At 38.0% G+C, this 25,208-nt stretch overlaps 1 protein-coding gene and 2 non-coding genes across 3 annotated transcripts; 2 read left to right on the plus strand and 1 right to left on the minus strand.

Moving 5' to 3' along the window:
• The first annotated feature begins 768 nt into the window (after positions 1–768).
• On the plus strand, positions 769–24,319 carry UHMK1 (U2AF homology motif kinase 1). Its single transcript, XM_069547266.2, has 8 exons — positions 769–1,213; positions 2,492–2,784; positions 3,545–3,736; positions 5,655–5,749; positions 11,380–11,456; positions 11,606–11,704; positions 15,954–16,042; positions 19,776–24,319. Exons 1-8 carry the CDS (start codon positions 946–948, stop codon positions 19,920–19,922), a joined length of 1,260 nt encoding a protein of 419 aa, XP_069403367.1. The 5' UTR covers positions 769–945; the 3' UTR covers positions 19,923–24,319.
• TRNAC-GCA (transfer RNA cysteine (anticodon GCA)) lies at positions 2,884–2,956 on the plus strand. Its single transcript has one exon. It is a non-coding gene; the product is annotated as a tRNA-Cys (tRNA).
• Positions 13,864–13,934, minus strand: TRNAG-GCC (transfer RNA glycine (anticodon GCC)). Its single transcript has one exon. It is a non-coding gene; the product is annotated as a tRNA-Gly (tRNA).
• Positions 24,320–25,208: the final 889 nt, after the last annotated feature.

Consider the following 25,208-nt stretch of genomic DNA (forward strand, 5'->3'; position numbering starts at 1 on the left):
ACTGCACTACGGTTTCATAATGAAAGGAAAAGCAGGGATGGGGAGAACTTCTTGTTCATTCTTGAGTAGATGTCATGCTTCTCTCAGCAGCTTCTCCTCCAGGTTCAGCAGGGGAGTTTTCTTATCCCTACATGGACAAGTTAGGTCCACAAATTAGTGTTTTTCATGTGTTCAGAGAGCATATCCTATAGATCATTAACTTACTGAGCTCACTGGGCAGGATGTGGGTCTCACGCCACCATTGTTTTATTGCTTGGGGGCATGTCTCACGCTTCTGTTGCATGGTTTTGTTACTAAGCAAGCCTGCTTGGTTTTGCGGCTAAGCAAACTTGTTTTCTTGGATAATCTTTAATTTACAAGGGTCTCCCATATTTTTTCTACTTACAATCCCATAGGGAGAGTCACTATTTAATCACCTACTTTGTCCCTTTACTCTGTCCCTATCAAAAGCAAGCTTTCCTGCATTTCTTCTTAGTGAAAGTGAAGTCGCTCAGTCGTGTCCTGCTCTTTGCGACCCCATGGACTGTAGCCTATTAAGCTCCTCTGGCCATGGGCTTTTCCAGGCGAGAGTACTGGAGTGGTTTGCCATTTTCTTCTCCAGGGGATCTTCCGGACCCGGGGATCGAACCCAGGTCTCCTGCATCCCAGGTAAGCAGATGCTTTACCGTCTGAGCCACTAGGAAGCCCGCCCTCCCCAGGCCCGCCTCCTTCAGCCGACAGGATTGGCTCTTCCTCTATTTCCGGCTTCTGGGACCTCCCTCCCCACCCCGCCCCAGGAGGCGGTTTCCGGTGTCATGGCGGCGTGAGGTCCCGGCAGTCGGTGAGGCGGCTGCAGGCCCGTCCCTGCGGAGCCGCTGGTCCGGCGGGCGGGGATGTGACCGCAGGCCCTGCCGGCCTGCCCCGGGCGTCGAGTCAGCTCCGTGTCAGCCCCCTCAGTCCGCACCGATGGCGGGATCCGGCTGCGCGTGGGGCGCGGAGCCGCCGCGGTTTCTGGAAGCCTTCGGACGGCTGTGGCAGGTACAGAGCCGCCTGGGTAGCGGCTCCTCGGCCTCGGTGTATCGGGTGCGTTGCTGCGGCACACCCGGCTCGCCCCCAGGAGCGCTGAAGCAGTTCCTACCGCCAGGAACCACCGGGGCTGCGGCCTCGGCCGCCGAGTATGGTTTCCGCAAAGAGAGGGCGGCGCTGGAGCAGTTGCAGGGTCACAGGAACATCGGTAATTGCCGCTGTCTCCCTTCTTGTCTTGCCCAGGTCCCAGTTTTAGTGTGCTGTCTCTTTCAGCCTGGCGTTCCGTCTCCCGTATTTTAGGCTGGAGAAGTGGGGCTCGCCCTGTGCCCATCACCGGTACAAGGCCGTTTCCCATCCCCCTTTCACTCTGCAGTACGGGGAAGATGGTCTGCTTTGCTCGTAGTAGATGCTCAGTAAATTCTGTTTTGCTTCAGTTCTCACTAGAGAATGTTGCACAGAGAATTGTCTTCTCAAGTGAAAGGAGGTGTATCTTTGGTAAATTGTCATCTCTTGTACGGAAATTTTTGAATCTTTGCACACCAGTGAAAAATGGGAAATATTTCTTGTACTTGTGACGTCAATACTAATAACTCGTATAGGTTGTTCTTGATACATATTTGGTATGGATTTGGGAGAAATGACTCCTAAATTTTACATAGATGTTCGTATGGAAGTGTGAAAATTATACATGTACACTTTATACTTTTAGCCAGGTAAGACCATGTTTCATCATTCAGATATTTAGAATGTAAGATATATAATGATTACTGGTGATTGATTTACAAAAACAGTTTTCATTCTTATTATACCAACGGAGAGCTTATAATTAGTTATGGCTTTATAAATGGTCTTACTTGCTGGCAAACATGATCCATATTTAATTTGAAGAGTGACCTCTTTAATACTGCCATTTAAAGAAGAATGTCTTAATACTAGTGTTGCTTTTTTTTTCCCCTTTTCTTTTTCAAGGGTTGCTAAATGGTGTATATAACCTGGCTATTTAGGAGGGAATTTTTTTGGCTTAAGGACTTGATGAATCTCTACAAGATTGTTAAAATGTCATCTTGAATATCTTAATCTTTTCTTTTAATATTAATAGAGTGCTATTCTGAATCAGGAAAGGATCTTCAGTTTTGATTTTGCATGTTGTGACATTTTGTTAAGAGTACTTAGTATTTGGATTTTTCTTCTGATCAGTTTTGCTTGGCACCCAAGTGCATATTCACCCATCACTGAGTGCTTGGGAAACACAGTTTGAATTATTATGTCATATCTAATATCTTTTAGTAGTAATCTGCTGCTGAAGGTCATCTCATTTTGTTAAAATAACCGAGTTGCCCAAAAATCTTACTCATGGTTGGAATAAATTCCAGTGGCTTGCTCATTAAAGTTATCCTTATCTAGACTACCCCCAATTTTTATCTACTTTAATAGTCACTTATTCTGAATCTGGTTTTTAAAGTATTGTAATTAATTTCTTTTTTAGTGACTTTGTATGGAGTCTTCACAATCCACTTCTCTCCAAATGTGCCATCACGCTGTCTGTTGCTTGAACTCCTGGATGTCAGTGTTTCGGAATTGCTTTTATATTCCAGTCACCAGGGTTGTTCCATGTGGATGATACAGCATTGTGCCAGAGATGTTCTAGAGGCCCTTGCTTTTCTTCATCATGAGGGTTATGTCCACGCAGACCTCAAGCCACGTAACATATTGTGGAGTGCCGAGAATGAATGTTTTAAACTCATTGACTTTGGACTTAGCTTCAAAGAAGGCAATCAGGTAAGACATACTTTCTCTCCCCAGCCCCTCAGTGGTCTAAAACAAATATTTTTAAATAACAGAGGTGATTTAGTAGAGACTTAAGAGATATTTGGGGCTTCCCTGATGGCTCAGATGGTAAAGCATCTGCCTGCAATGCAGAAGACCCAGGTTCAATTCCTGGGTCAGGAAGATCCCCTGGAGAAGGGAATGGCTACCCACTTCAGTATTCTTGTCTGGAAAATTCCATGCACAGAGGCTGGCAGGCTACAGTCCATGGGGTTGCAAAAAGGCGGACACGACTGAGCGTCTAACACACATGTTTGAGTCAGGTAGGAGAGAGCTAATACAAGAGGGCTCTGAAATTTTTAAAAGTACTTTACATAGAACACTATTTTTCTTTGAGTGTTTGGTTAATTGTTGAATTACTGTTACTGATGTTTTCATGTTGGGACTCTAATGGAAGAACTCACGTGATAGTTCTGGCAAATGGTCCATTTTCCATAGTTTATCTGCTCTTTGCAGAGTGTCCTTATTTTTCAGCAGTGCCTCACAGGCAAGAGAGTATCTAAAGAAATGAGCAGTTGTATGGAAAGTGTGCAGCTTGCCTTTGAGAACTATCCAGTTAATGAACCAAAGAATTATGATCGCCAAGGACTAAAAATTCTGCCATTCAGTGTGACATTGGCCTATCACACATTCTGAGAGGTAAATACACTGTAGAGATGGATGGAAGGTGGGCAGTTTTTGATTGGTTATAATACTTACTCATTTTCTTCAGGATGTAAAGTATATTCAGACAGACGGGTATCGGGCTCCGGAAGCAGAACTGCAGAATTGCTTGGCCCAGGCTGGCCTGCAGAGTGATACAGAATGTACCTCAGCTGTTGATCTGTGGAGCCTAGGAATCATTTTACTGGAAATGTTCTCAGGAATGAAATTGAAACATACAGTCAGATCTCAGGAATGGAAGGTAAACTGAACCAGTGTTTTGCTTTCAGGTCCTTAATCCCAGTGTAAGAGTACTCAGTTTATAATGATTTTCGTTGAGGACTCTGATTGCTTTATCTCCTCCATATTCCCCTTACTACCTTTAATGCTGCTTACTCCTCAGTCCCATAGCTACAGATGCGCTAGGGAGCATTGCATGCTCACTGTTTTTAGCTGAGGCCTGGCATGTTGTAAGTGCTTGATAAAGTGTTTGAATGAATGCCTTTTCCTGAGGAAGTAAAAGTGGTTTGTTCAGTAAAGTAATTGTATTACATTCTAAAATATTACTAATACAGTAGTACTCTGTGAGGATTGTTAGAATGGATATTAGTTATTTACACGTGAAAACCTGGGGGCACGAATATGTAAAACCACTAACTCAAGGTCATACAACTGGATGTTCTGGACCAAATTCTGCCCCTCGTAGTCAGAAGGCCAGTGTTCTGCCGACGGCTCCACGCTGCTTCCTGTTTGTGCTCTGTACATGAACTGTCCTGAGAAAGTGACTGCTGCTCATAACATTGTTTGCTTGAGAACATGGGTTCTAAGTTCCAACTGACATAGGAATTTACTTTTTGCGTATTTGTGAGTTAAGAATTAACTGCAGTATTTTTTCAAACATATTGAGGCTTGAATGTTGTGACGGTATCAGTCTCTTTTAGACTAGGTGTTTGAAAAGCAATATGGTGTTTAGGAATTAGATTTTGATATGAAGCAAGTATTTTTTTGAGCATATAATACTTAGTGTGTTGCTGTTATACAGAATTTTATTTCTCTTAAACCCCTAGTCATCTATATCTGTTGAAACAGTTCTTGGAAGGAATGCTTTAATAGCCTAGTAGTTGTACCTTACTTTTGGCAAAAAAAAAAAAAAATGCTGCTATAATATGCTGTAAAACCAGTATCACTCTTTGTCATTGGTACCTGCACACAGTCCAGTGTACTTTGGGGGTACTTTCTCTAGTGCTTTTACAGATAAACACATCAATTTCCTGCATTAGGTTTGACTCACTTTGAATTCTTTGGACTTTTTCTGAGAGCCAGTTAGAATTAGATCACATTCAGTGATCTAGTTAATTATTAACTTAGGCATTTAATTTTTTTTCTTTTTTGGTGAAATTTAGAGGCTGATGTGTATTAAAGCAGTCCTCACTATTTGCCCCCTAGATAAAAGTATCATTCTGTATTGTATCCCTTTCTGTGGAGGCACAATTACCAAATGTGAGCTTAGGCTCTGAAGTTAAATCTCTAGGGTTTATATCTTCCCTTCATCTTTAAGTTACTTATTTAGGTTTACTAAACTGTGGTTTACTTTCAGTAAAATGATGATAAGAGTGTTGAAATGATATCTAATTCTTAGCATAGTGTGTGGCCTGTGGTAAGTATTGCTATTTGGTGATGATAAATTGAGTATTTTTACTCATGTACACACTTCATAGTACTCCTGGAGAAAATGTTATGTTCCACAAGGATTTAAGGTATGAATAATGTGACAGGTGCAGTTTTTAAATTCTGCCATGGTTTCTCCTTGATAGTTTATTTTATTCCATCTGGAAACCAATTGACTCATGATGAGGACACTCTGACTCACCTAGTGCACGTTTATTTTCTCAGTTTGCATTAAATTACATTTCTGTGTGGTTGCCTTGGTATTTTGTTTCTTTATTCATTCACCTAGTAAATGTTCACACAGTGTTAGATACTGAGAATAGAGAAAAAATTCCTCTTCTCTAGAAGTTTTATAATAATGTATGTAATCCCCTTCATTAAGATTATAAACTTTCAGAAGAGAGTGTTTTCTGTTGTATTTAACTTACCAAACTGTTCAGTGCTGTGTGCCTAGTACTCAACAAATAAGGACTGAACTGGATAACCAAAGAAGAACTTTTCTGTCTTTTTAGGCAAATAGTTCTGCTATTATTGATCACATATTTGCCAGTAAAGCAGTGGTGAATGCCGCAATTCCAGCCTATCACCTAAGAGACCTTATCAAAAGGTACATTACATGTACTTTAAACTTGCTTTTTTTCCTGAATGGATTTATATTATTTTCTGGCTTGCTTAATCATGTAGAGGTTTTGCTTCCTCAGAATTAAAAACTTTAGATATTCTATACAGACTGGTTTCTAATAAGAAACAAAAGTGTTCTTTTTTTCATGGCAAGTACCAGGTATTAGGCTGTTACCGCTGTTCAGTGGAAGATAGATGATGAGTCACTGTATGTTGGGCCTTCTGTAACTCTGGCAGTTCTGTAAATGATGGAGAATAGGTGTTTAAAGAATCTTTACTAACTAAAGACCAAGTTTACTTTGGAATGCCAAAATAATATTTCATGTAAAGTAATTATATATTATACTTTAAATAATTACCATTGAAAACTTTGGGGACAGATAGAGTGTTTTGCCTTCACCCGTTTCCCTTAGTGGTAACATCTTAAAAATCTGAGTACCATGTCAAGACTAGGAAATTGATAGTACAGTCCATGGAACTCAGATCTCACCAGTTTTACGGGCACATGTTTGTGTGTATGTGTGTATGTTTTACAAATTACAGTAGTTTTAAGTAGCTGCTAGTAGCTGATTGATACTAGATATTGCATGTTGCAGTTTACATTGAAAAGAGGCGTGTAAAATTACATCATAGATTCTAGGATAGAAGTCAAATTATATAATGGATTCTAAAGGAGATCAGCCCTGGGATTTCTTTGGAAGGAATGATGCTAAAGCTGAAACTCCAGTACTTCGGCCACCTCATGGCGAAGAGTTGACTCATTGGAAAAGACTGATGCTGGGAGGGATTGGGGGCAGCAGAGAAGGGGCCGACAGAAGATGAGATGGCTGGATGGCATCACTGACTCGATGGACGTGAGTCTGAGTGAACTCCGGGAGTTGGTGATGGACAGGGAGGCCTGGCGTGCTGCAATTCATGGGGTCGCAAAGAGTCGGACACGACTGAGCGACTGGACTGAACTGAAGATAGACTTAGAAGTCTAAGTTCTAGCATTGACTTTGTTATTTAGCTTGAGGGTTTTTTTGTTTTTAATGATAACTATTCTTTTTCTTTCTGCAACTAATACTAGATTTGGAAGCTATAAAAAATTGTGATGAGAAATTGTAAGCTCATTTTCTAGTATTAGTGCTTTGCTCTATTTCTTTTCAGTATTTTCCTTCGTATTTTGTTGTGTATGCATGCAAATTATTCAGACCTTTTTTTTGTTAGACTAAAACATAAATACTGAAAAAAAATGTATAGCTTAGTGAATACTTAGGAATATTATTGTATCTACCATCTAGGTTGAGAAATAGAACTTTACCAGCTACTCTAGAAGTCCTCTGTGTACCCCATCCCAATTGCAAGCCCCTTCTTCCTCCCTAAAAGAACCACTGCCCTGATTTCATGGTTGTTACTTCCTTGTTTTTATTATAGTTAAGTGTGCATCCCTAAATACTATAGTTTAATGTTGCTCTTCTATTAAGAATCCCTTTTAACTTTCATTTTCTCTAAAAAGTCCCTTTCCATCTCCTGACCCCCTTTTCCCTTGTTTATTTGTTGAACAGCCTGGATTGCTGACTCAGTATAGTTGTCCACAGTCTGAATTTTACAGATGGTGCTATTGTAGTATAGTTTAACATATTGCCCTATTTTCTTTAAATTGGTGGTTGTATATATGGTACTGTGTTTTTTTAGGTTAGCAGATAATGTGGCTATCTCCATTTGATGTGTTAATAGCTGTTAATACTCAATGCCTAGATCTATTACTTTGTTAGGAGTTGTAGAACAGTGATGTTCTTAGTCTCCTTGTTTAGTTAACTAAAGATGAAATAAATGCTTGATTCACTTAATTAGCTTGTTTTCATAATGAATTGATTCCTTATCATCTTTCAAAGTGGATTATTTCCTTTTTGAAAGGTCAAAATATCATTATTAACTAATGTATCTAAATATATTTGTTATAGTTTAATCCATTGCAGTTCTTATCCTAATTGAAGCTGAAATTATCTCATCTTTGATGAATTTGAGGCTTTGCAGGTTAGCTTTGGCATACCTTTCTTTAATAGCTTCATCACTGTCTGGCATGAGAAGATGTTTCCAGTTCAAAGCGTACATTTCCTGCTCCAGACCTGGAAGTAGCCGTTTCTCCAAGAAGCCTGGTTTCTTTTAGTAGGAAGTAGTATTTCCCGCAGTCTGGGATGTGAGGCGATCTGGTTGTGACATCTGTCCTCCTGTGCAGCTAAACTGGCTGACTGGGCAGGTGTCTCCTCCCTCCTGCACAGCTCCATGTGCGGGCTTCCCGAAGGTGTGTGCTCGGTCGAAGTGGATGACCATCCCCGATAAAGGAGAACTGGTCTTTGGTCAAGGGTATATGAGTAGCTGCACTCTCTGCTACGGAGAAGGCAGTGGCACCCCACTCCAGTACTCTTGCCTGGAAAATCCCATGGACGGAGGAGCCTGGTAGGCTGCAGTCCATAGGGTCACTAAGAGTCGGACATGACTGAGAGACTTCACTTTCATGCATTGGAGAAGGAAATGGCAGCCCACTCCAGTGTTCTTGCCTGGAGAATCTCAGGGACGGTGGAGCCTGGTGGGCTGCCGTCGATGGGGTCACACAGAGTTGGACACGACTGAAGCGACTTAGCAGCAGCAGCAGCTCTCTGCTAGAACCTCCAAGTAAAAGGCACTCAATCGTGTCTGAGTCTTTGTGACTCCATGGACTATACAGTTCATGGAATTCTCCAGGCCAGAATACTGGAGTGGGTAGCCGTTCCCTTCTCCAGGGGATCTTCCAACCCAGGGATCGAACTCAGGTCTCCCACATTGCAGGTGGATTCTTTACCAGCTGAGCCACCAGGGAAGCCCAAACAAGCTCTCAAAACCACAGTCTGGGTATTAAGAATACTCATTGCTGTTGGGGTGATCATTGATTCTAGGCCTGTTAAGTGGGTGGAGTTCATACTGAGATTTCTCATTTAAATTCAATACCACAATGTTTTTACTTCTTCTGTTTTATATCTCTTTTCTTTTATGTCAAGAATTCTGCTTCTTAAGGACAAAGAGAATGTCAGATTAGAATATTTCATTATTACTCATTTGCTTTATTCCACATTACACTAAAACAGTCTCAATAATAGTGCTATAGTAAGATTACTGAAAACAGTTGCTTTTGCATATGCTCTTCCTATTCTCCCATTTGAAAAATAGTTATAACCGTGTTGTCAGATTATATGGCTATTACATGCTATGCACTGTTTATTTTTCAAACACTCTCATTTAGTCAGATTTGTGTGTAACTAGATATTTAATGTTCATCACTGGTCCTTGTATTCTTATCATTTTAGTGTACTGAAGCTTGTTCTTTTGATTGTAGGATTAATATTCTCTTGAGTTCTTGCTTGTTAATAATAGTTAAACTGTGTTATTAAACACTTGAAAGTCTGTTTATCTGAGTATAAAAATCCTTGGCAGACTTTTTTCTTGAGTGTTTTAAACATATTACAGTTGATCCTTGAACAGCATGGGTTTGAACTACGTGAGTCCATTTATACACAGATTTTGTTACTACATGATGTGCAGTTGGTTGACTCTGTGGTACAGGAATGTGGATACAGAGAAACTGTGGATATGGAGGGCCATATGTAAGTTAAATGGATTTTTAGCTGGGGAGAGGGTGTACTCCTAACCTGAAGTTGTTCAGGGGTCAACTGTAGTCCATTTTCTTCTAGCAGATAGTGTTGCTGTTGAAGGCAGAGTGCTGATGACACTTTGTTTTTAAGTAATTTGGTCTTTAGGTCTAAATGCTGTGAGGATTTCATGTTTTTGTTAAAAGTCTAGTGATTTTACCAGAATAATAGATTTTGATTGCTCTGGGTCTGAATTCTTAAGAAATATGTAGTTTTAGATCTTTTTGTTTGTTGTATGAAAGTATTCTTAAGTTAAAATTCTTAGTGTTTGTTCCATTACTTTGCTTTTTTTTCCCCTTCACTCCCATTTTATAGGCATTATTAATAGATTTTCTCTGACTATTCAGTATTATCACTCTCTTGAATAGTTTTTTATTTATTTTATTATTTCTTTTTGATCTAACAATTTTTTCTCCTTTTTGCCTTCTGTTTATCTTTAGGACATCATCTTTTGTTTTTATTCATCCTTACGTGACTTCCAGCTTAAGCTTAGTTTATGAAGTGATTCCTTTTATTCCTGTGTTTTGTTACCTGATTTTTGATATTTTCTAGTTTTGATTTATGTTACTCTCTAACACCTTGTATCTTTGTGAACAATGCCCTGGCCTCATTTTCAGATGGTTGGCCATAGTGCTCCTGGGTGTTGTGGTCATCCTAGTTTTGATTTATGTTACTCTCTAACACTCTGTATCTTTGTGAACAGTGCCCTGGCCTCATTTTCAGATGGTTGGCCATAGTGCTTCTGGGTGTTGTGGTAATCCTAGTTTTGATTTATGTTACTCTCTAACACCTTGTATCTTTGTGAACAAGGCCTTGGCCTCATTTTCAAATGGTTGGCTATAGGCTCCTGGGTGTTGTGGTCATGCCCTTCAGGCCTTTCTTGTGTGCATTTGTTGTCTGAGGGCAGGTTATTTTGCAGTCCTCTTTCCTGGTCTAATAACTTTGGTATAATACTTTGTATGTGGCTCATTTTTATGTGAACTTCATTTTCCTAAACCTAGGAAGGTGTAGCTTTTCTAACTATACATAGCTCCCTCTTCTGTTGTTTTGTGTAGTGGGTTTTTTTTTTTTTTTTTTTTTTTGCCTTGAGATCCTCTTGGCTGTTCCCTTTCCCTGCTTTTTCCTGATGTCTTTGTCTCTTTCTCTCTCAATTTTCATTTACCCCATCAATATGGGTTCTCATCCCAAGATTTCTTTTTTCTGTGGGACTCTGCCTTAGAAGGGAGCTTCAGCTGATTGGTTTTGAGAGATTCTAGTGTCTAGATTACTTCAGCCCCCTCAAATCTTACAGAGGACCCCTTGTATTCATTTGGAATGTATAACCCCTGGTTTAGTTTAAACAGCTTTTCTCAAATTGGTTTTTATGCTTCCCAGTGAATACCTGTTTTGGGGGATTATTTTTTCTCTGGGTCATCAGATTAACTGTGGTTTCTCTCTGCTTCCGTCTACATAGATGCCCATGTGGTGCAAGTCTTACTGCTACTGATGGTTTCTCCCTAGCCACTCGGATTTTGTTGTCTAGTGAGGTTACTTACTTTTGTTAGAGATGTTGTCCATAGATTTTTTTTAATTTTGCTATCAAGTTGCTTTATTATTAGGAGGCTTTAACAAGACAAAAGTCATCTCACCTCTGTTTTTTTAATTCAATTACCATAAATCTATGTCTAGCTCTTTTTCAGTTAGTGTTACAAAATGTGGATCATTTTCCTATGTTGTGTTTATTAATCAAAAACATTTTAAATTAAAATATAGTATTATGTCTTAGGTGTATATAATAATTTATTAAACTGTTTACTCATAAATGGCATTAATATTTTTTGTAGTTGAATGATTCAGAAAGTCATGCTAATATAATTAATGTTGTGGTGAATATTTAGATGTTTTTGTTTTCTTTACTGGTTATACTTTCAAAAGATTTGATGTAAACTTACATATTTTTGTGTTTTAGCATGCTTCATGATGATCCAAGCAGAAGAATTCCTGCTGAAATGGCATTGTGCAGCCCATTCTTTAGCATTCCTTTTGGTAAGTTGTACACATCTTTATTTTTTCTTGGTTATTTTATAATCAAATAAGATATCAGAACTAATTTATATTCCCAAGCTCCTTTTCCTAATATTCATCAGTTTATTCGAAGGAGTTTGCATTTAACCATGTTGTAATGAATTTAACAGCCCCTCATATTGAAGATTTGGTGATGCTTCCGACGCCAGTGCTAAGACTGCTGAATGTGCTGGATGATGATTATCTTGAGAATGAAGAAGAATATGAAGGTCAGGACTTCCTAAATTTTATTTTAATGTGTCTTTCCTGTGTAGAATAGACATACCATTTCATAGCATTCTCGTATTTTGCTAGTTTATATAGTGAGGATATGGAACTATGTGGTCTCTAAAGGACACTTACTTTTGACTCCCGCTGTATATTTAATATGTCCCCCACCAGTTTCCTATGAGAACGCTCTAAGCCCCAATGTGATAGAGTTGGAGACTTTAGGAGGTAATAGGATTAGATTAGGTCATGAAGCTGGAGCCCTTCTGATGGAACTAGTGGCCTTTAAAACAGAAGAGACAGGAGAGCAGTCTTTCTCTTTCTTCTCTTTCTGTCTCTGCAAATGTGACTATACAGCAGGAAGGCAGCTGTCTACACCCAGGCACCAAATCTGCCTGCACCTTGATGTTTGAATTCCAGCCTTCAGAACTATGAGAAACAAATGATTGTTGTTTAAGCCACTTAGTGTGTGGCGTTTTGTTACAGTAGTCCCAGCAGACTTGAACAATTCCTAAGGTCCTTTCAACTCTTTTACATCTGATAAACCTTTACTAAATAAATAAAGATTATCTTTCCCAGCAACTTCTTTCTGTCTGTGCTAATCCTGCCCTACACTTTCACTTCTTTTTAGCTCTTATTTATTTGTTTTGCTTTTAACAGTTCATTCACTCAAAACATATTTACTGAGTATGCACTTGCCACTGTGGATTTATTTCCTGTCTTTAGTGTAATAGGGGAGACAGTTATATAAATAATTACAAGTATATAAATGATTACTTCTGTAAATCTGAAGGTTACAGTAAAGTATTGAGGCAGAGAGGAGGGCTGTTAACTCAGTCTAACATATAATATATGAGTTTTGTTAGTAATTTAAGTTACTTGACTAAAAGTTGAGGGGTTGAGCTAAAAGTAGCTCAGAGACACTGAGATGAGAGAAAATGTGGCATATTCAGAGAACAGCAAGTTGTTGGGATGACTGTCTTTTAGGATATTTAACAGTTAGTCAAAGCTAAAAAGGTAGCCAGAATACAGGTATCTAATAGACTTGTTTGTTATGTTTAAGAATTTGGACTTTAATCCCAGAGATAGGAACACTGGAATATAAATTACACAGAAGAACTTTGTATCAGGGGTAGAATAGTTCCTGGCTTCTGATAAGTATTCAATAAATATTTGTCCGTTGTAAAATGCAATAAAGAGCTGTTAAAATTTAAACTAGGTGAGTATTGTAGTCAAACTTGGGTTTAATAAGAGCATTGTGGAAGCAGAGTGGTGAATGGACTAAAAAGCAGGACCAAACTTAGAAATATCAAATGTGTGCATGTTAAGTCACTTCAGTCTGACTCTTTGCAACTCTGTGGACTGCAGCCCTCCAGGCTCCTCTGTTCATGGGATTCTCCAGGCAAGAATACTGGAGTGGGTTGCCATTTCCTCTTCCAGGGGAGCTTCCTGAGCCAGGGATTGAAGCCAGGTCTCCTAGGTCTTCTGTGTCTCCTGCATTGGCAGGTTCGTTCTTACCACTCCCCCCATTTGGGAAGTTCAGAAATATCAGTTGCTTAGTACTGAGCATTTTCTTTGTGGGAAATTAAACCGTTACTGATGGAGCTAGTTGTACCCCACTCTTTCTTATAAGAGTAAGTCATTTTATGTTCCTCAGCTTTATATAGTTACCTAACAAATGAAACAAACCTAATTTCTTTGAATCTGTGACAGATGTAGGAATCTCCAATCTATACTTTTTAGGATGCCTTTTTATCTGAAAGAATAGTCTTACCCTCGTTATTGTTTTGGAATTCCAGGTGGCTCAGTTGTAAAGAATCCGCCTGCAGTGTAGGAGTGAAGTGAAAGTCACTCAGTCATGTCTGACTCTTTGTGACCCCATGGACTATACAGTCCATGGAATTCTCCAGGTCAGAATACTGGAGTGGGTGATATGAAGTGAAGTCACTCAGTCGTGTCTGACTCTTTGTGACCCCATGGACTGTAGCCTACCAGGCTCCTCCATCCATGGGATTTTCCAGGCAAGAATACTGGAGTGGGTAGCCTTTCCCTTCTCCAGGGGATCTTCCCACCCTTGGGATCAAGCCCAGGTCTCCCGCATTGCAGGCAGATTCTTTACCAGCTGAGCCACAAGGGAAGCCCAAAAAGGGGTCACTGTGGCTGCATGGGCCAGGAAATGAACCTGGGCTTCCCTCATGGCAGGCGAGAATTCTACCACTGAACCACCCATGCGCAATTCAGGAAATGTGGGTTCAGTTCCTACGCTGGGAAGATTCCCTGGAGAAGGAAATGGCAACTCACTCCAGTATTCTTGCCTGGGAAGTCCCATGGACAGAGGAGCCTGACGGGCTGCAGTCCATGGGGTTGCGAAAGAGTTGGATACAGGACTTCCCTGGTGGCTCAGATGGTAAAGCGTCTGTCTACAATGCGGGAAACCTGGGTTTGATCCCTGGATCGGGAAGATTCCCTGGAGAAGGAAACGGCAACCCACTCCAGTACTCTTGCTTAGAAAATCCCATGGAGGGAGGAGCTTGGTGCAGGCTACTGTCCATGGGGTCGCGAAGAGTTGGGCATGACTGAGCGACTTCCCTTCTAGCAATTAAACAACAGCATTTTTTAATTAGGTCATTATGGTACAGTAGTTCTAAATAATCTCTTGACATCTATTTCAAATTATTACTTAAGCCTTTTAAGTCTACCTACTGTATTTAATTCTGTCTCCTCCTCATAATTTTGATAGCTATAAAATTCAAGCGTGAACTTCCTTGAGTAAACCTTAGGGTAGTCTGTATCTGTTCTTTCCTGTGTATCTTGCTGTGTAACACCATTTTTTTCTACTTCTAAATACATTAAGCATTTAAATGCTGAAATGTTAAACATTTAATGGCATTTAAACATTTAAATGCGTAAATGCTATTAAGTTTTACTGTTTAAGAGTCTTACATGAACTAAAGTGCAACAGACTTTTTAGTAGCATTAAACACCTTTGTCAGTTCTGATTAGCAAGGTCACCTTCAGATTACACTAGTTTTAGGTAAGCTTGCCTTGCTCGAAATCATGTGTGAGGACAGCTGTCTTGTAATCTTGATGGCAGTGGGGAAGAAGTTAGATTCGAACCTTCCACTGAGACCAAAATGAATTGCAAGTTTTGTATATGTTAGAGTATTAAGGAAGTAGGGAGAGTGTAAGGAGGGAAGGAAAAAGGGCAGGCAGGCAGGAGAGAGTAAAGGAAAAAAATTTAGCTAAAAAATCATAGGAGATTAAAATATATATGTTCTTGGAGTTGAGAAGGCACAGTGTGCACATAATTGAAAATAATGATTCAGCAAATTTTACCGTGACGTAAACCACCATAGACAAAATATTTACAGTTCTTACCACAGAAAGAACCCCTATAAGGCAAGCCAATAGATGGTGGGTAAAGGATACAATTTATATGAAAGGATGTACAATATATCTCACACACATATTTCATTCTCAATTGTTGAAATATTAATACTATACTCTGATATCTTACAGTGAAGATGTGGGTAAGGTATAGGAAAACATTCTCATATGTCACTGGAGAGAGTTTAAGTTGGTGAACCTATATGAAAAGCAGATTGGTAACTCTAGCAGTTACAAATTCATATTAATTTTGACCTAGCAGTTCCATTTCCAAAAAGTTAATTTAGAAGTACACAAGTGAAATGAGATGTATATACAAGTTTATCTATTACAGTATTATTTATAATGGCAAGCAGTTTGGGGATAGTTTAATTGTTCATCAGTAGGACACATTAGAGTCTTTTATAGAATGAAATATTAAATCAGCATAAAAATAAATGAGAAAATTTTGTGTAATGATATTGAAAGGTCTAAAAATGTACTTTTAAAAAAGATTGGAACTTTTTATTCAAAGCGTATATGATTATATTTGCTTGTATAAACTTACAAAGTTCATGGAAGGTTACAGAAGAAACTAATAATGCTTACTGTCTTCAGGGAGGGGAACAGAATGACATTTTGGAAAGTTGCAAGACGACTTTTCTTTTGGATTTCAAATTATTTGAATGTATTAACCAAAACATTTAAAATATAAAAAAAATTATTAAATGCATTACATTTATATTATTCTTAACTTAAGCATAATTTTAAAAGTTACAGAAAATGATTTCATTACCTAGTTATGGATTCTTGAATTTAAAATCTGAAAATAATGAATGCTCGCAAATTACATGAAAGTGATTTTCCTTATTTATTAATAACCAGATGTTGTAGAAGATGTAAAAGAAGAATGTCAAAAATATGGACCAGTGGTGTCTCTGCTTGTTCCAAAAGAAAATCCTGGCAGAGGACAAGTAAGTGAATATTTTTCATAATTTGAAAAGGATTCAGTGGTTATTAAAATCCTGTACAAAATGTTTTAATTTTAAAGAAAGATACACACAAAATGTTGCAAGGAATTATGAATTTGCATTATCACGGTTTTTACTTCTTTGTACTTCTTTCTTTTTCCAAAAGTTCTATAATATGCATGTACTTTTTATCACTTAAAAAAAACTTTTTTAAGTGTTAATCTACTTTTTAAGCCATTGAATACAGCCAGCTGAATCATATGCTAATTTAGGTCAGGGTCAACTACAGAAATATTTGGCCCAGTTTTTCCTAATTAAGTACAGTAGGAAAACCATTTAGGTTAGGTTCTGATTGTAATAGAATTATCAGTGATAATTTAAACAAGGAAAATATACTGGACTGAGGATCCTGAAAGCTGAGTTCAAGTTTCAACTTGGCTTGTTTTGTGAGGAACCTTAGTTTTTTCATCTATAGAATGTATAGGCTAAAAGTATGATCAGGGTTTCTGAAGAAAACTCTGATCCTAAATTAAGTCTTCTTTTTATCTGTAGGTTTTTTTTTTTCCCCAGAAAATAGAATATTGTTTTATTCTGTTTCTTAATCTTAACATCACTGGCATTTGAGCTGGGTAGTCCTTTGTTTGGGGAGATATCATGTACATTATAGGATGTGTAACGTCATCTTTGGCCTCTGCTCACTGGATTAGCTTCTTTCCACCATCCTTCTCAGCTGTGACACCAGAAATGTCTCTAGACAGTGCCAAATGTCCCTGGGTGCAATCACCTCTGGTTGTGGATTTTGTCTTTCACGGTTAAATATTAGGAAAATTCTTGGCAACTGAAAAGAAGTGAAAGAAATTTCACTCTCATCTTAGTGAAAAGTCATTATTGCCAGTCTAGTGATAACAGCATTTACCTCATTCAGTGTCTGGAGCATACTAGTAACTGCTGTTTGTTTATTCAACCAGTATTTATTGAGCATAACAGGTAGGATACAACAGTGAACGAAGCAGACAAAAGAATGTATAATGATAAGTGCTATGGAGAAAAGGAGATTGGAGAAGAGATATAAAGAGTGCTGTGGAGGGGTGGATGGCAATTTTAAATAAGCAGGTGAGGAAGAACATAATGGATTACACTTGAGTCAAAATTTGAAGGCGGTAAGGAAGAGAATTCTATCAAAAAGAACAGCAAATTTCAAGGCCCTGAGTATTCCTGGTAGGTTTGAGGAGGACAGTGTGACTATGCAAAATGAGAAGAATGGAGAATAATGGGAGATTAGATCAAGGAAGTATGGAAGTATAGGATAGATCAAGGAATGAGAAGGAAAGGTATTGGAAGGTTTTGAATTAAGAATGAACATGATCTGACTCAATCTGAGTGGCAAAATAGAGAAACAGGAAAAGTCTTTTCAGGGAGAAAGTGTCCATCTTGTAGCCTACTAGGCTCCTCCGTCCATGGAATTTCCCAGGCAAGAATACTGGAGTGGGTTGCCATTTCCTTCTCCAGGAGATCTTGCCAACCTACAGATTGAACCCAGGTCATGAAAAAAAAAAGTTTGACCAAAAAGAGTAACAGCAACGTGGTACAGCTGAAGCGTGCTGGCCTGTAACCGAAGGTTGATGGACCGAAACCATCCTCTGCTGTCAGTGTAGCTTTGGGCTTCCCCAGTGGCTCAGCTGGTAAAGAATCCGCCTGCAGTGCACGGGACCTGGGTTCCATCCCTCGGTTGGTAAGATCCCCTGGAGAAGAGAATGACTACCCACTCCAGTGTTCTGGACTGGAGAATTCACCCCTACACATTCCATGGGGTGGCAAAGAGTTCAGCATGGCTGAGCAATTTTCACTTTCTTGAGCAAAAAGACACTGGCTTTATCAGTGCCGAAGAATTGATGCTTTTGAACTATGGTGTTGGAGAAGACTCTTGAGAGTCCATTGGAGTGGGACTGCAAGGACATCCAACCAGTCCATCCTAAAGGAAATCAGTCCTGAATATTCCTTGTAAGGACTGGTGCTGAAAGTGCAACTCCCAATATTTTGGCCACCGGATGTGAACAACTGACTCATTGGAAAAGACCCTGATGCTGGGAAAGATTGAAGGCAGGAGGAGAAGGGGACGACAGAAGACGAGATGGTTGGATGGCCTCATTGACTTGATTGACATGAGTTTGAGTGAGCTCAGGGAGTTGGTGATGAACAGGGAGGCCTGGCGAGCTGCAGTCAATGGGGTCACAGAGTTGGACACGACTGAGCAACTGAACTGAACTGACACGACTGAGTGAAAGAAATAAGCTTATCAACAAAAGAAATAAGCTGCTAAGTGGAGAGTGAATGCAACTTTTGATAAATTCTTAAAATCACAGATTTAACTTCTTTCATTTATTGAAGGTGTTGCCTAATTGATAAAGTCAGCATGAATTTTTCAGTTCAAACATGTTTATTTTTCAAGGGATATTCAAAAAATACTGGAAAATAGATTATGGGATGCTTCTTACAATTATAAACAGTCAAGATTACAGTCATAGAACTCTAATGTAATTAATTATATAATAAGTTATACAATGTGTTTCCTCTGTATTTAGTTTACAGTGATCTAATGTGTAAAACTGTAGGTTATCTATGAAGCAAGGAGTAAGATAGGAAGCATTGTATTTCTTCTATAAGTGCATGTCTACTCATTTATTGAACTTTGGTCAGTAGATTTTGGAGTAATTACTAATCAATTTAAAAAATCAGAGCTTCATATTCTCATTGGACATCATCTAATCTTCCTTTTATATTTAATGAAGAAGTATTTATTGCTAGAAACTATAGCTAAACACATTGGTTTTTGGAAGAAAAGGAGATATAAAATATCAAAGATATCGAAGATGAGTAAAATGAGCATCAGTTTTTAGCGCTGGATGGTCTCAAACTTTAAGAGTAATGCATGGCTTAAAATGTCATAGAATGGAAGAGGCAGAGTCAGTTCTACATGTCCATTTTACAATATTAATGAATTCAGAAAATCCCATTGTAGGCCAAAATATCCTAGGTCTAATTGTCACGCTTCATCCTTAGCAGAAATATTTGCATGACCAGTCATAGGCAAGGCATGAAACTTTGTTTACCAATGCAGGCACAGTCCATTAAAAAAGAAAAAGTATTGGATTTAAAGTTGTTTCTTTTTATATCCTGGAAATTTTTATGCCATTTGGAAATACTTTGATTTTTCAGCTAGGAAAAGGGCTCCTAAGAGAGGGGAAATGAAAAGGAATAACCTGCCTGAATGTATAGGTAGATCCAATTTTAGGAAAAGGTACAAATGAAAGTTAAGAATCTGGAGATTGATGTCTGTCTGCTTGCCTCCACTGTGAAAGTCTCTGAGTGTCCTAGGATGCTCACACCTCAGTTTGAAGAATATTGATGTAACAAAGGAGGCATCCAACTGAGGTGGGAGAGGCAGTTCTTTTCCTGGTTCACATACTTACACAGTAACTGAGGAACAGTCATTTTACTTGCTTGTAACTTTTGATTTAGATTGTCAAAATAAATTAAATTAGACTAATAAAGTTAGGTATTTCAGCTACCTAGGAAGGGAAATTACCTACTTTTAAATTTCTTCCTTACTTAGTTATGACACATACACGCGCACGCGCACGCACACACACACACACACACACGAAGTTGGAGAAGCACTGTTCTGAAACAGTTTTGATGAAAAGGAAGTTACTTTGTTTTCTCTATTCTCTTACAGGTCTTTGTTGAGTATGCCAATGCTGGTGATTCCAAAGCTGCTCAGAAATTACTGACTGGAAGGATGTTTGATGGAAAGTTTGTTGTGGCTACATTTTACCCACTGAGTGCCTACAAGAGGGGATATCTGTATCAAACTTTGCTTTAATCAGTAACCTGAGGACTGTTTTCTGTTTCTCCTCTTCCATCTCCTGGGTTATTCTACATCTGAATGCAGGAGTACCCCTCCCCCCCTTACCATTTTAAGGGAATACTTTGTATATTTATTCAGTCCTGCTAATGTGCAGCCATTGCTCAAGCAGTGACTGCATTGCAGACACTGGGCACTGCGTAGGACAAGCCCTCTTAGCTATACATTGAGGGCTTGTAGAGCATCCATGTGGGCATCTTTTACTTGTGCAGTAGGGCAAGTGCTGCTCTTCAGTATGTAACTTAAAAAGATATTAACTATTTCATGTGATCACGAGGCAGGGATGAATACTATCCTGTCATAGGAATATTAACAAATTCGTTAGCGTTGGTGACATCACTTACAGATTATCCCTTCATGTTGTTAGATGGTTCTTCCTTATTGATATCTGTAGTTGGCACTGGATGCTCTCAGTAATTTAAAGTAATTGTCAAGCAGCAGTTCCCTACTGTGTTCTTAACACTGAGTTATGATTTTTTTTAAAGGAGTACTGTAGTACTGAATATTCCTTTAAAGAAACTGCGGTGAGCCTATCTATATATTTTTTTTTAATTAAGGCTTTTAAAATAGAAAGCTGATGCTTGATCTTGCACAATTTTTATGTCTAGTACGTATGCTCGAGTGAGTGTGCAGGTATGAAAGGTTAGAGAATATTTGAGTAGCATTCTTTATAGTGTGAATCTTGTGGGTTAATACAGTCTATGCCCATCTCTTCCCTACCTGTTCAATGTCTATAATATTTAGGATACAGGTTTTTTGGGAGTTGGTGTGTCTGAAAGAATGAAATGAGAAAATAGTCCATTCCTGAGAGGCCCAGAACATACAAGTCTAGACTGGATTACATTGAAACTCTCTTAAAGTGAGAAAACTCTTGCAAGAGTTTTGGTACACATAGATTGCCCCATCTTTCAGGGTCTGATTTCAACCCTGCATTAGCTCATCTGTTTTGTACTGACTCTTCTAGGATCATTGTAAGATTTCTCAAGATACAGTTCTGCCTACTATGATGGAAAATTTATGTTGGTTAAAAAGAAAGAATTAGTTGTTCAGTGAAGGGAAAAGAAAAAAAAATAGGTGAAGAGTGCATAATCAAGGATTCTTTATTTCTTCCTTTTTCTCTCATCTCCCTCGCATACCTTCTTTTCCTCTTCCCTCATTCTTTACCTCTATCCTTAGCTGAAGAGAAGTTAGAGGAAAGCATCCTAGCTGGTCAGGTGGTCTGACTTTTGATTGCAAGGAAGTTAAGAAAGGTGTAGCTATAATAAGGTGGAAGTAGAAAGAATGAAAAACTCATGAAGAATTCTTAAAAAAATTCATAGCAATCTAACGTGACCCCAGATAGAGGCTACTAGTATTCATGAGTTCATGGGCACAGATTGATTACAGGGTTTTAGGAATCATAATTATGGATTCCTCTCACTTTACAGTAGATTGTCTTCAGAGGTTTAATCTTAGGAAATCTTTATAAAGCACTGATTATACAAAACAGTTATATACAGGTTATGAATTTTTTGTTTTCTTAACTAAATGAAAAATTTATTTATTTATTTATTTTCCTAAGGAAAACACTTTTATATCTTTCCCTGCTGGAAGGCTCCTCATATAGTTTTTCCCTGTGGGTGCCATGCAGGTTATTGAGAGCCCAATTAAGAATTTATGTCTTAGAGGATGAATTATTTTACCCTATTCACACAGTTACTATTTGATATTTTAGTTAATCATAGTTACCTAATTCTTCAGAACTCTCTTTAATATTTATTATGAAGCCAAATTTGGTATAAGGAGGATAAATAATGAATTGCCAAAAGACCTTGTGGCCTGGTGCCCAAGGGAAGATTGTATAAGTAACTTCTAATATGTGCCCTTAGGAGGAAGAGCTACTCTTTTTCATTTTGGCCCTTTCAGAGGTTTATTAGCTGGTTTGGTTTCAGGTGAAAATTCAAGAGACTATTATGGAGACCTAAGCTTTCCTAAAACATAAATGTTTGTATGGGTAGCAGCTTCTGTGTTGATTAAAAACACCAGGTCCTTCCATACATACTGATGAACACAGTGCAAATGAGTTCTTTTTAAGGGCAAGTATTTTAGGTTAGCACATAGACCTTTCTCATTTCCCTTCCCCACCACCACCAAAAATAAAAGTCCTTACAAATAAACTGCAGGTAGGCTTCTGAGCTTAATGATGCAGTGTGCTGCTAACATCTCGATGCTGAATTTCACAGCATTCTTTGATCGTCTTATTGTTGATGTATTCATCATGAGTATATGTAGTGTTTAACACTGTAGAATTTTATTACAGAAGATGCTAACTAGATTTTAAGTGTGCTGAGGGAATAACTGATGAGCCTAAGTAATCATGCATTGAATTAAATGTTTTATATTTAAGCCACAAAATTGAAAAAAGATGCTTCCTTTGATTTAAATTATTTTATAGCTCTTAGCCCATTACTACCAAAGATGACATTTGCATATTTTTCTCCCTCTTCTAATATTATAAGAAGTTTAATCTTGCTAACTTTTTTAAACCTGAACCAAATATTAAAAGATGCAGTTTTCATCATCCTTTAGGATGAAATATGTACACAGAGATTTTGATTTCTTGAAGTTTTAAAAACAAATTTTCTTTTGGAGAGGTAGGGTAAACATACTAAGGTTCATGTTCACTTAACCCCTACCAGTTTGGGAAAAATTTTATCTCAGGTGATTTTTCTTTCCCTAAATTAATATCTGTGCTTCCTTCCCTCTTGCCTTCAAGTTTCTTCTTCATTGTCCCATGATGTTGTCCTAGTACATTTTTGTCCCAGAAAAGGCATGTAAATTGATTGTTCTGTAGGAAATCTTTGGTTCTTTGGAAACATATTTGGAGGAGGTGGCTAGTTGGCCACTTTCGAAACTTTAATGCTGTATTTAGAGAAGAATAAATGGGGTTGGATGCCTCAGTAAAAGATAGCACTAGCTAAAAGAAACTATTTGCTGCATTTTAAAGGCATAATAACAAAATGAGCCTCTTGCAATAAGAGATTGATTGCATTTATTATTACTGTATATCTTCCCTGTTTTGTGGCCATCAGTATAGCACATCTCTAGAAAAAAAAATTCTCTGCTATGCCTCGAGCCATTGCTATGGCTGCTTTTAGAGCAAAACCACAGATACAGTTTTTCTCATCCTTCTCCCTGTTTTCATTGAAACAGGTATTGCCTTCTTTTTAAAGGTACTCTGGCTGCTAAATAAGAGTGCTGAGCTATGTTAAATTAACCTTTAAAAAAAATTCTCTTCTAAAATCATATTACTTATACTTAAATTTTAATCTTTGAGCAAATTTATTATAAGGAATGCTGCCAGAAAGAGTGCTGCCGTGTAAAGGAAGTTGAAGAGAAACTATGGGCTAAGGTTTGTTTCTGTCTTAGTTCACTGGGCTTCACCCTGGTAAGGGAGTCAGTTATCTTTCTGGAATAAATTATAGTCAGAGTTACAATACTCAGATGCTGTGTTTTGACTCATTTGAGTTATTTCTCAAATGCAGGTAATTGACATTTTGGCATCGTTTTCTTAGGCTTTTATCCTAACTGTATAAAATTAGGCCTAGCTTACATAATTTCTGCTATTAGTTATACTTGGCAGCGTGACATTTTATTTTTTATAATTTAATGAGAATCAGCACCATAGTAGCTGATGGTAATTATACTGACATAGTTACTGGGTGAGGGGGTGGGGGAGACACTCAGTAACCACATGTTTTACCTGGACTTTCATGCAAGGGTACGTGCTAGGTGGCTTTATTCAGATTAGGGTACAGATGGAATCTCATCATGACTTTTAGTCTGGTGGATGTGTAGACAGTCAAAGACGTAAGCAAGTGCCTTGTGTTTCCTGGAAAATTTTAAAACTCATTTGGGTGAAACCTTCTCAGATGATAGTAGTTACTGCTCCTTTGCCTTTTCCTTGGAATAGCTTTTAGTTTGAGTCATATAGTATAAAACTTCAACATTTCCTTGGTTTGCCTTTTTTTTTTTAATATGTGTAAAACTGTTCATATTTGTTTTTCCCCCCCCAGTATTACATATAATGGAAAGCCAGAGTTGTCTAGCAGAATCTAATTCTTCTTAGATGTGGTTCCATTTTTAATATTACGTTTCTTCTTCAAAACTTACTACTCTAGCTCTCTGATAAAATTTATTTCTTGTTAATTGTGATCACAGTACAGACCAAACTTTGGTCACAGCTCAAAAGAATTTCCATTTCTTAAGGTGCTCAATAAATCACCTTTACTTTTGAGATGTTAGCCTTTTCAGGTTAGTATCACTTTCTAGCTTTCTCAGTAAATAAAAGCATGTTGAATCTCTGTGAAATGGAATTCATCTGAGCCTCTTGTGGTTTATTTGGTTAAGTTACATTTCCTTAGTGATAGAGGAGTATGATTTTTTTAGTTTTTGAAGTACCCAAAATTTTAGAGATTTTGTTGTTTTGTTTTAGGTTAGCGTCTTCTCTGACACCACAGGATATATCGTGTTTGTTATTCAGTGTTTTTCACTGCTTTTTAAATTCACACAGTGAATGACCAGTAGATTAACACAGTGACATGTGATTGACAAGCACTTAGGGACATTTAAGAAGGCATACAGTTTTAACTTTTTGCTGCAATTTTGGGCTTTTATAGGAGAAATGGGCTGTAAAAGAAGTACCTGTAAACCAGAGAGCATTTAGGAAATTGTTTATGGGTGGTCATGAAGGTGATCTTCAGGATATGAGATACATAGTTTACATAACCTTTGTTCTCCTGATGTGAAGTTTGTATTCATTTTCCTACAACTCAGCACTTTTGTTGTCCGTTACACTATTTAGAAGGATAAATGTTTTATTTGCTTTATTTTTGCTTTTCAAAGAGTTGTCATAATCATGGCAGTTATGTTTTTGGCACTATCAATGCCAGAATTCATGGGAAATTTATCAAATGATTACAAGTTATTTCCCATTAAATAGAGTAACTGTCGCAGTATCCTAAAGGAAACCGAGGGCTTTTTTGAAAGTCATGTATGTTTTATGATTAGCTTTGTGATCAGAGAGAACATTCTGTCTTGTTTTGCCTTATGTGACTGTTGATCCACGTGACTGTTGATCCTTGTTGTGAAGTAAAAGAGCTTATTTTGTTATACTACTTTGTATGATGGAATAAGTCACACTCTGAAGGAAAAAACCCAAAACTGGAATTGTCAAAATTTTTATTCCTATTTGCAAAACTCTTA

The sequence above is a fragment of the Ovis canadensis genome, chromosome 1 (assembly GCF_042477335.2).
Source record: "Ovis canadensis isolate MfBH-ARS-UI-01 breed Bighorn chromosome 1, ARS-UI_OviCan_v2, whole genome shotgun sequence".
NCBI lineage: Eukaryota > Metazoa > Chordata > Mammalia > Artiodactyla > Bovidae > Ovis > Ovis canadensis.

Excerpts from the sequence above, each read along its gene's own strand:
- UHMK1 (XM_069547266.2), top strand. The coding sequence starts at position 946 with ATGGCGGGATCCGGCTGCGCGTGGGGCGCGGAGCCGCCGCGGTTTCTG. Across the intron at positions 3,737-5,654 it reads TCAGATCTCAGGAATGGAAG|GCAAATAGTTCTGCTATTAT; the intron begins GTAAACTGAACC and ends CTGTCTTTTTAG. Across the intron at positions 11,705-15,953 it reads GAATGAAGAAGAATATGAAG|ATGTTGTAGAAGATGTAAAA; the intron begins GTCAGGACTTCC and ends ATTAATAACCAG.